This window comes from Grammomys surdaster, unplaced genomic scaffold, assembly GCF_004785775.1.
Source record: "Grammomys surdaster isolate TR1022 unplaced genomic scaffold, NIH_TR_1.0 125941, whole genome shotgun sequence".
Taxonomy (NCBI): Eukaryota; Metazoa; Chordata; class Mammalia; order Rodentia; family Muridae; genus Grammomys; species Grammomys surdaster.
In genome coordinates, this window is record NW_021620763.1 from 3598058 (window position 1) to 3609613 (window position 11556).

At 40.4% G+C, this 11556-nt stretch overlaps 1 protein-coding gene across 2 annotated transcripts in view; it reads right to left on the minus strand.

Moving 5' to 3' along the window:
• The window catches only part of Gdap2 (ganglioside induced differentiation associated protein 2), a 44536-nt gene that overhangs the window by 3625 nt on the left and 29355 nt on the right, over window positions 1-11556 (minus strand). Inside the window, exons 11-13 of one of the 2 annotated variants that reach the window (XM_028752988.1) lie at window positions 8947-9086; window positions 7151-7205; window positions 1076-1219 (exon numbers count right to left, since the gene is read on the minus strand). In XM_028752988.1, the coding sequence (XP_028608821.1) occupies window positions 1076-1219; window positions 7151-7205; window positions 8947-9086 (339 nt within the window). Of the gene's footprint in view, window positions 1-1071; window positions 1220-7150; window positions 7206-8946; window positions 9087-11556 lie in introns of those variants that run through there. The other variant, XM_028752989.1, reaches the window with a different exon arrangement.

Here is an 11556-nt window from a genome sequence, read left to right on the forward strand (position 1 = left end):
CTTTCTCCCACCCGTATACTGCATAACCTTTGTTCTATGATCCAGCAGATGGATGGAGCCTTCTCCCACCCGTATACTGCATAACCTTTGTTCTATGATCCAGCTGCTGCACGTCCTTTCCCTACAACAGCCAAATGTGAAAATTTATTAGCTATTAGGACACATTAAATACTTTGCTCTCCACATAGGGGAACAGAAGTCATCACTGAAGTTGGAGAAACTTTAGAGAGAACTGTACACCGTGCTGTATAATAACTCAGGGAGGATACTTAAAGCTCAGTATGTCATGCCCAAAGATATGGACCCAGCAGCAGCTAAACAAGGTGCTTGATTAACTTCTGGCAAAGAGTCTTAATTAAAAAAAAATTATAAAGGTGATGCTGTGAATACACACAATAGAAAAGAACCGTAATGAAGCTCAAGAGAAGCCATGAGATTAGTGCTTCAGAACAGATCCCTGTAAATAACACCACTAAAATGGTAGATACATTGAAAACATGACCAAAGCCTTAAGAAAATGCAACTTGTAACAGGGCAGAGGCTACAAGTGGACACTAGCCAGTCTGGCTGTTCATATAGCTACGAAGCCTCCACTCTCAAGAAACATCTTCAATGTGACAGAAACTGTCCATGACGAAGGACCAGCTAAGAATTCATGACTGTGAAGGTTTTTTTTTTCTTTTTCTTTTATTCTCTCTCTCTTTTCTTTTTTCTCTAAAATGTTGATTTGGGGAAAACCTCCCAGGACAAGGACTTTTCCTAAGCTAACTGTGTGAAAACACGCTAACCGATTATCCCAAAGCTCACGGTTATTGCACTGCAGAACGCTTACAAAAGTCACATGCTCACAGGGGCTGTTGTACAGCATATGCTACCTCAGCATACGGAACACGTGGGAGTGTATCTACAGGTAATGAGACAAAGCTCTGTGAAGCAGCCTCCTTGTTATGCATGTAGCGTGTAACACACGCACACGCTCACACCTGCTGCTCTGGGACACACCCATATGCTCACACCGGCTGCTGTGGTGTACCCACACACTACATATGCCAGGCAAAGGAGAGCAGGCACTTACCCTGGCGTCATATTCAAGGACAAAAGGAGGAAAGTCTATCTGTTCAGGAGATATGGCGGAAAAGAGCTGCTGCAGGCTGTCTACGTGGTGGATCTTGTCCTTCAATCCTGAGACAGAAAAGGTGGTGAAAAACCATGTTGAGACCTGATTAATAGGAGAGAAAAATAATTTAAGCCAGTAGCCATCATTAAGAATAGAAACAATTTTGAAATTTCACAGTAACAAGTTTTTTTTTTAAAAGTACAGTTTGTAGTTCATTAGTGAGCTGCACAATAGTTTCATAGATTACAAGGAACATTTATAAAAAAAGAACATCATCATTAAGGCTACAACGAGGGGGCTGCTTCACAGAGCGTGTCGCAGTATGTACAGATCGCCGCCTATGTGTACAGCGTGCTGACAACACCTGCTTCTGACTGCCGACTGAGCTGTGTACAGTTCACCCCTGCTGGGAAAGAGAAAACAGAGGCCACTGGGTACCCAGCACTCCAGGGCAGGCCCCAGGCCTGGGAGCAATTGGCGAACACAAAATGGACTCCATCCATGGCTTTGTGCACTTCTTGTTTTGTTATGCTTTGTTTGATTGTTGTTTGCTTTCATTTTTGATGTTGGAGAGGGGGAGGATGGGAATGATGGAGAAAGAAAGGAGCACAAGGTTGGGCACATGGGATGATCTGGGAGGAGGTGGGGGAGGGGGAAAGAATATGAGTAAAGTATACTGTCTGAAAAAAAAGGCTTCTGCATTATTTGACACAATAATGAATGTTTTGGTACAGTAGGTTAATAGACTGTACAGTTGTTTTTGTTTGTTTTCAATAATTTGAAACTAAGATATTTTCATTTGATAATTACCTTATGGTCTCTGTTGAAGCCAATTAAAGTAGTGTATGTATGTATGTGTGTGTGTTTACATATATACAATGGACTTTTCTTTAGCTATAAAGAAGAGTGAAATCTTGTCATTTATAGAAAAATGGATGAAAATGGAGATTATGATGTAAAGAAAATAAGCCAGACTGAAAAGTCACTATTACATGTTTTCTCTCATATGTAGAATCCATATATAAAAGGGGGAAAAAGACATTAGGGTAGAAGGTGGCTACTTGGGAAGAAGAGAGACAGTGGGGAATGGGAGAGGAAGGCTAAGAAAAATGAATGGGACTGAAGATGGTCTAAAAGCATTACATAGATGTATGAGAATAAAAGTTACCACTTTAGTTTACATGCTTTGATTGTTTTAAAGGCAGATAGCCACTGTATATCACCTTTGTTTAAATAACTTAACAAAATATTGTGCAAGGGTTTGTTAATATGGAAAAAACAAAGTTTCTGGTAGCTGGTGGTATTTTTGATACCTAGGTAGATAATAGCTACAGCTTATATATTGTTTATCTATCTGAATTCTTATCAACAGGTGACACAGCAGTCCAATGAGGTAGATGTGATGTTCCCATTCACAAAAGATGGTAGCAGATGAACATGTGCTTTCAATGGACTACAGAATATATTCCAAAACACTATTAAAATCCAGGGTAGATCCCAGCTGCTTTGGGTGCTTTCCACTCATGCATCACTTTAATAAATTTTTTTTATATACCCTCACATTCTTCAGCACCTCTTCCAAACCTCTGACATCTCTCAAGCAACTCATGACATACTTCCTTCAAACTTACTTGTAAGATAAGACATGTAACAGACAACACTAAACTAGGTTGTCATTATGTAAATCCTATTCTAGTTTCCAAACTGGGACCGGTGTCATCTCCCATTCCTCATGTACTGCTCTAGGCTGCCCCTTCTGTGGATTCGTCTATTCTCCTGTTTAAATCTCACTTGCAGAGACCTGGGAGTTAGTCCCATTTCCTAGTATTTCTGAGTTACATTCATTTCTGCAATCTCTCTGGTTCCTCAAAGACAATCCTAGAGTATACAGTTGTGCTCAAAGCACTTGTAAAAGGATGGATGAATATTAAGGCCTATTTTATGATGGCCTCTGTAGCCTGGGCCACTATTTATGTCAGCTATGTGACTGATGGCCAATACACAGCCTCAAATTTCCATACTGCTATCTGGATTCTCCTTCCCCCTGTTTTTTAAGTTTATTAGGAGGGGTTGATAGGGAGTAGGGGAGACACTATGCAAAATTAGAATTAAGCAGTTTGAACAGTGAAGGAATTACATGTCAAAATCAATGTGTTTAAACACATGCTATCACCCTTTCTCAAAACAAACTTCTACAAGCTAGAATAGGAAAAATTTCCAGTTACCAGTTTGAAAACTCATCACAGACATAGCTGGTAAACTTTAGTAGCTATAAAGAAATGATGTACAGGAACTAACCCCACACTGGTGTCTGCTGTGCAGGGAGCACTTCCCTGGATCATCAATGACATGGTAACTGTGTGTTAACCTTTCTTCTGAAGGCTTAGACGCTAGAAAAGTAGTTAAAATATAAAAAAACAAAAAGCACAAAAAAACAAATAACTTAATAAAAGGCAAACTTGCTACATGCATTGAATGCCCCCAAGGAAATATGTATTGTATGCAAGTAGTTTTTCTACATGGAAAAGACACAAATTTGTGGAGCTGAGGTGCTGTGTAGGAAATTGTAACAGCCCGTTCTGCTGCTCCGGTCCGAGGGTCAGGGTCTAACAAGAGAGAGAGTGTGGACGGAGGCATGAAGAATGGAGATGAGACAGAGTCGGCTGAGTCTGCTCTGGAGACGAGTCTGCCCTGTTCTCTCCTCAAGTCTCTCCTTTTATATCTCTCCTCAAGTCCTTGAGTCTTGCCTTTAATCTCGCCTCGAGTCTCACCTTGAGTCTCTCAAGTGGGATTAAAGGCGTGTGCCACCACTGCCTGGCCTTGATTGAAAGGATCAAGATAATTATCTGAGTGTGCTCAGCTGTTGTGGGCTGTTGAAAACAAGTCTCTTGTCAGGGTATACGGCTCAAGATGGCTGCAAAGATGATAGCCGCTTTCTGCTCAGGTCGGCTCCCAACAGGAAATTACACAGCAAATCTTTTTACATGTCTTGCTTCAGTTCTGATATCCTTAGCCTCGAATCTTTAACTGACTGTTGTCCTAACTGAAGATTTCTTTGTTCCATTTCCATCCAAAGCTGCCAAAGGCCATTCCTTCTAAGTGGTCCAAGTGCACCTGTTTCTTCATCCTACTGCATAACCATGACTATCCTGGATTGTATCGGCTGATGCTCTAGTCTGAGAGCTCTGTAATGAGGAACCACATCACATTCGCAGTTGGATGCCCAGTGTCTGTCAAGGTGGAGCTCAGTGTTTGCTCAAAGAACAAACAAGTGGCTTCCTTCAACACTACTCCTTCATAAAACCCACTCTTTCTGGGCCTCAGTTTCTCCATCTATATAATGAAGTTACATTTGTATGATTTTTTAAAGGTCTCTGTTGTTATCCAATTGGTTGATGGGACTCGTAAGTAAGCTATACCGTAATGACATGGTGGGGTGTTGGTGGAAAGGGGGGAGCAGGCAGTACTGAGAAACACAAACTTGCCAGTCTCTCTCATCATGTCTTCCTTTTATATTCCACAGGTGTCGGCAAGAGAAAATTATTCAAAGCAGACAGAAGTGGGAAGTCAGTTAAAGGGTCCCTGTTTGGGAAGACCCAAGAACACTGCTCCTCCCCAGTTTTAGTTCTATGTGGCTTAGCTTTAAATCTTCAATTGTTTATAGCATCGGCTACAAAAATACACCTTAATGTCCACTTCAGCTATCTAGTATCTACTACAATAAGAAACTGAAGAAAAGTAACAGTTTTTGGAAAAGATAATTCAAGTGTTTCTGTGAATGCTAGAGATTTTTTTTCCCACCTAATTACTAAAAAATGCAAAGCCAAGAATACAGGGTCATAGAACATAAGCCAAGAGGATACAGTTCACATGTTGCACCCAAATATTCTCCTGGGACTTAAGTTTTGTTAGCCTGCATTCTATCAGTAAACATCACTGAAGAAAAAGTAAGTTAACAAGCTATTAACTTAATATTATTAAATTGCTGGGTGGAATGGAATGACGTGAGCAGTATGGAAGGCAGAACAGTAATGATTTTATAATTTCTTAATTTTATTTCCCATTTAAAAACATCCCATTTATAGTTTTGATTTACTAGAGTTTATATGGGATATTATTATATATGGACCTTACTCTCCATAAAGAAATCAAGAAATCTAGTCCTTTGGACCTATTCCAAAAATTCATGGCAACATAGCACCATGGCACCTGGTCTGCAGCCTATGCAGCAACCCCACATTGAACCAATGCCTATGCGAAACAATTCCAAGGTTGATGGCCGTGTTAGCCGACATGTGTGCATGTCTGTGTTAAGAGCTGTTTTTAAGAATTTTAGATGTGCTAACTCACTTCATCTTTCTAAGTGCACTGTGAGGTAGGCATTACTCCTATAGTATAAAGGACAACACCACTTACCTGAGATAGCAAACAAGACTAGTAGAACAGAGATTAGAACCTAGGCCCCCTGAAACCCTGCTTCTAAACATTAGGCTTACAACTGCCTCTAACACAGCATGAAGCAGTGCATGTGTCTGGAAGGGTTGGTAGACATGGGACGATTAAGGTACAGAGAGGTGAGGATGGAGGACTTGGGAACACTACGGCTCAAAGGATTAGCAGAGAAGCCTGTACAAAAGGCAATAGAGAAGGGGCAGCTACAAGCAGTTAAGAAACAAGGCAAAGTTAGCTTCAAATAAACCAAGACAGGTAACATGAAGACAGGAAAGTATACTATATTAAATGACAGACGTAGCACATTTAAGAGGTGATAATTTATCCTGGGTGTGGTGTACATGAATTTGAGAATGAAGGAAGGAAGGTGGGAGGAGGTAAGATTGTGCTTTAGATCCAGTCAAATGGGACACAGATGCTACTTTCTTTACAAGAGGTTTGGAATGTTCTGTACCGCAGTCCCCTTGCCTGTAAATGAGAATGCCACTCTTTATAAGCAAAAATAATGCAGGAAGAAACTGTATGCAGGAGATGCTTAAAACAATTGATAACCCAACTGGTTATTACTACTATGGAAACTGGAACACAGGTAGAGAAACTAACTGTCCCTGGTTAAGAAGGAACACATTTTTATGACACTGAAAAGGAAAGCCACAGGTGGCAGGTGACAGGATGAAGTGGGAGGGGGAGGTACAGAGTTCCTTACTGATGCCTTATGCTTTTGGTAAGGAAGAGGCAAGGCATCTGAGGAGGAGGAGGAGCTAGTAAGATTGGGCTTGTGGAGAATGAAGCCCCACCTGAGACACTTCATCCCCGTGAATAGCCACAGCCATGAAGCCTGAGTTCATAAAGGACTCCACACCAGAGAGCACTATGATGTCTTCACTAAAGCTTTGCATAGTAAACAGGACTTTCTCTCATCTGAGTTTTATGGGCAGGCATGATGAAAGAGTGAGAGGCTATCAGTTACAGTAGGCATTTACTAGAACGGCCGGAGAGGTGGGGTGGGGCCTTGACTGGATGCAGGAAGAGAAAGCAAGAAGTATGACATTTTTAGACCATATAAGGGCCAAAGGACTAGATTTCCTGATGAAGTAAAGGTGAAGGACCAAGTACTAAAGAAATGGTTGTGAGCAAAATAACTATATTCTAGCCCTCACAGGTTCACACAGAGGCAGGAAATTAAATGTGTACTTAGAATGAAATCATCACAGTGATCAAATCCTAAGTGACAGAATGTGGGAGAGTCTATCTGCTAGCTATAAGATCAGATGACAAGGGCTCAGACTCACAGGAAGTGATTACTGAACTGAGATGTGAAAGACAAGTAAGGGCCAGTCATAAGTAGAGGGGAGAAAGTGGATTCTAGGCTAACAGCATGGCTCAATGAATAAAAAGTTTGAGAAGGTGAAGACTGGGCAGTTGTGGTTGACAAGGTTGTTCAGGATACCAGAGGCAGACACAGCAGACATGAGGAACAACAGCTCAGCCGATGAGAACAGCTAACCAATCTGCAGTTGCAGCATCCTGAGCATTCGGTGCATGTAACTCCGGGACTTAGTAAAAACACAAACACTGTACCTTTGAGCGGAATGTTGGATGAACGAAATAAACAGCCTTTAGATTCCTCTTGTATCTAATCAAAACAAACAAAGAGTCTGCATAAGTAACAGTGAGAACTACTCATTAGTACAGACAATCGACACTTTCATCTGACTATATAAATACATTCACACTGAGGAAAAGACCTCAAAAGCAGCAGGAGTTAGTATACTGAATTTGGGGTAAAATGTCAAAAATAATTAAGTGAACATTTCATTATTTATACTGCCCATTTTAAAGGAAGCACTAAGTGCTGCCTCTGACTGTGACAGAGCTACCTCAAGGAAGAATGAAATCAATCTTACTTTAAAAAAATTATGCATTATTTATACTATGATGGAGTCTCACACCTCAAATAAATACAATTAAGTCACCTTGAAATCACTAAAATTAGAGTAAAAGCTAGAAAGTAAAAGTTACAGTCATGGTACAAGTTACTGCCTGGTCCGGAAAGTCTAGGAAAGCTTTGTAGTTTATACTCAGTCCTCTCCACAGAGGGCTGTGTCAGTTGAAGGGCTAGCTAGAAGCAGGAGAAGGTTTACAATGGAGTACAGCTTCATTGTAAAATACCTTAAAGTACACTAAATACGTGTCTGTTAGCTAATGAAAGCATTAGTATTGCTAATTAAGATGAGGTTTACGGGTGGGGGAAGGCAATGGGAATTTATGGTACTTTATCTTCTTTGTTCCCTAACTGTGTAATGGTTTTCAGCCTAACCTATAAAGATACTGTGATGCTACAAATAAAATAGCAACCAAGAGGGTAGAATCATCTTTCTATTTAGGAAATGTATCACTGAGAAAATCCTTATAGCAAGGGAAACATAATTTAATGAAAATATTTCTAGCTCCAAGTCAGGAGTCTATTAAATCTAAATTCTGTATATAAAATTCTGACACTTTGGGTAATAAATGCCCAGTTTTCCTTCTTCCACTTTCTGGTGTAGAAAACATTAAAAGATAACAGGGACGGTGACAGGATCTGGTGCCACAAAGACCACCACACCCAGTTTCTCTCCTCCTTTGTCAACCTTGATAACAATGTATGGAATTTGCCTGCCCCTCATCCCCCGCCACAGGGAAAGCTTCTTTAGGTACAGGGTAAAACCAGGATCTGCCCAGAGACAAAGACAGATGATCTTATCTTACATGGGAAAGTCCACTTAAACCACAGGAAGAAGTGTTTAAAAAAAAAAAAAAGAGTTCAGGCTTCATGACTAATCAGCCTCAACCCTCCCGCCCCCCATGAACCCCATAAATGCCTCGCTTTTCTGTCAGTGGACAGCCTGAGTTCCCCAAAACCAGTCTCCTTCCCTCTTGCTTCTCCTCTTCTTGTTCCAATGCAAACCTTTGCCTGTGGGTTTATGTTCTGTTTCTATTTTTATTTATAATCATGAGGATAAGTTTCCTTGAACCTGCTACTAGTATCTCTCCCAACGGACTCACTGGCTATTGGATCAAGTTAAATAATGTTTATAAGCATATTCAAATATGTATTGTATTAACACACCATAGCAACCAAGGCTGAACTTCCATTATTTTATACAGAAAGACTGGGTCTGACACCAAACCTCTTTCAAGGTGGTCAAAGTGAGAATATTACAAATGAGTTTAGTTTACTGCAAAACCAGAGCCTCCAATAGTTAAAGTCTCTAGTGTCTATGATAAAAATCTTTGTCACATATCCTTTCAAAAATATTTACAAATGTCTGCTATTGCTTAGTGTTAAAAATACAGAAGCAATAACCCATTAACAATTTCCAAAAATAACTAACTTGATGTCAACAACATCGTAGAGTTTCTTCAGGAAGTCAGAGTCCAGGTGATTGTATTCGCTGGTCAGTGTGTGAAAATACACCAATACATACTCCTTCACAGCAATGTGATCCATGACATGGATGAAATACAAGAGGGCCTAAGAGAGAGAATAAAAAACACCTCACAGTAGTAGTTTGCTCCATAGAGGGAGCCCCTCCCCTAAGATTAATCTAATCTACAACTTCCTGGAGTTGTAGTGGGGAAGAGCAGGTTGGTGAGAATCAATTCTCTCAGAAAGTGAACCCCAGCGTTTAGTGACCCTCAAAGGCTGTGGCACGGTCCTTTTCTGCAGTGCGCTAAGAAGGAGGATAATTAGTCTTTGGCCTCTGAAATAACTCTTCAGATACCAGGAAGAACTCTTGGATCAACAACCAGGTTTCCCCTATCTAGGACAATGATGTCAAAACATTTAGAACTAAGATTTAGTACTTCTTATAATTTTAATAAAATCTCTAATTCTTAAAGTTTCTGTTTGCATTACATCAAGATCTCCATGTTCTTGACCAGACAGACTCAGGGCAAGCCACAGAGTGTCCACACAATGTGTCCAGCCACTCCTCCATGTACTCACGGAAGCTCATTCTCTTAGCACTTTTAATGCTTATCTGAATGAGCAAAGTGGAGGGCTTTGTGGGCGGTTGGCAACACACTGGGTAACGCTTCTAGAACTCAAGAGAATGATCTAACATGACCCTGTTTGGTTAGGGATGTATTCTATTTTAAGAAATTTAAGAGAGACACTAAAAACAAAATGAGAAATATAACCCAAGCAGGGCTGATGTGACCCAGTGGTTTGGCTGTAAACAGTTGCAAAGAGGGAGCTAAGCTACACCAACTAAAAGGATTAATCAACCAGGCTGTCTTCCAATTCCTCCTCAGCAGAGGCCTTGGCATTAACATGGATTAGGACCAAACTGCAGGCACAGTGGGCAGTGGAGGACACTAAGAACAGTAGCTTTGTTAATGTTACCTGGTTTATACCTCACAATAAGCCTCATTTATTAAATTCAAAATGATATATCATAATCTCTGGAATGCTATGCAGGTACTCACCAAACTCAACTGCAGGGGTTATATTCTTACTGATGTAAGTCATACTACTGATGGTACAGTGCACGCCACACAGACTATTAGAACACAATTCGCTGCATGCAGAATCACAAAGTGTTACTTCTTACCATGAGTCTTTCCTCCCTCCTTGTGATTAAGTTTACCTCTAATATTCCTACTGTTCCTCTTATCAGATTAGCTCTTTGTTCTTTCTGTCCATTTTTTACTATCACACTTAAGCAAACTAGGACACTCCTTAGGGCTTCAAATTCTCTAAGTTATTCTACTGCTATTAATAGGGCTAGCCAACAGGAAAAAGCCACGGAAGATAAATTCTCCTCAAAACAAGAAAACTCCCTTCTTAAAAAATTTATTCTTCATCGTGTGTGTGTGTGTGTGTCACTTGGAGTTACAGGCAATTGTGGGTCACCCAATGTGGGTGCTGCAAATCAAACTCCAGCCCTCTGGAAGAGATATACCCATTCTTAACTGCTAAAGGAGCCATTTTTGAAATACATCTATCTTTTACTTCTATTGACACATCTCCCCTCTGTATTGTACTTGCTCAACCCCCTCCACTCCGCCTACCCACATACTGGAGATTGAACCCAGGGCCCGTGAAGGCTCCATGAGCACTGTACTGAGCTACATCTGTAGCATCTTAGAACTGTATTTTTTAAGGGTCCCAGAACATTCCATTTGTGAGTATTCCATAATCAGCTACTGGGAATTTAAGTTATAATGTTGCATGTACTTTCTCAGTTTTAAGTGTGATATGTTTACAGTGGCTAATATACATGGGTCAGTCACAACTTGTTTTCTGTAGTTATTTTTTAATGAAATTGATGTTTTGGGGAATATACATGTATATAAACGTTTTAATAGAATACCTTTAATCTATTCTTTGGTAATTTCACACATGTAACCAGTGTATCATATCCACTCTCCTGCCCATTCTAGGCACCCCAATACGCCCTGCTGGTTCCCTTTCATGCCCTTTTCTTTTGTAACAGTACTGAGCTCACTTAGTGCTGCACCCGAGAATGCTGACTGAGGAGCTCTGCTTAGCTCATGGGCTCAACTGTCCCTCCAGTGAGGATTCCACACTCAGCAGTTACAGGATTTACAGCTACAACTCCTCTCAGGAGTATTTTCTTAGAAAGTCTCAGGAATGGAACCACTGGGTCGATGAATACAGCTTTATAGTTTCAATTCATCTTTGCTGACGACACTCATTTACAAGTTCTCACTAATTCTCAGGATGAGAAATGACATTTTGAATTGCCTCTACATATTACTAGTCAGGTTGAACAATTTCTTCCTTTTACTTAACAGTTTCAACTACTTTTTTTCTTTTAAGGTCATCTACTTTTGTTTTCTGGCCCCATATGATGGGATGATAGAAGTATACTCTCCTGCAATCTTGGGTAAACTGTGTCTCTGGTATATGCTTTAAGTAGACACTCAAGTGTTACTCTTTCTTTCTTTCTTTCTTTCTTTCTTTCTTTCTTTCTTTC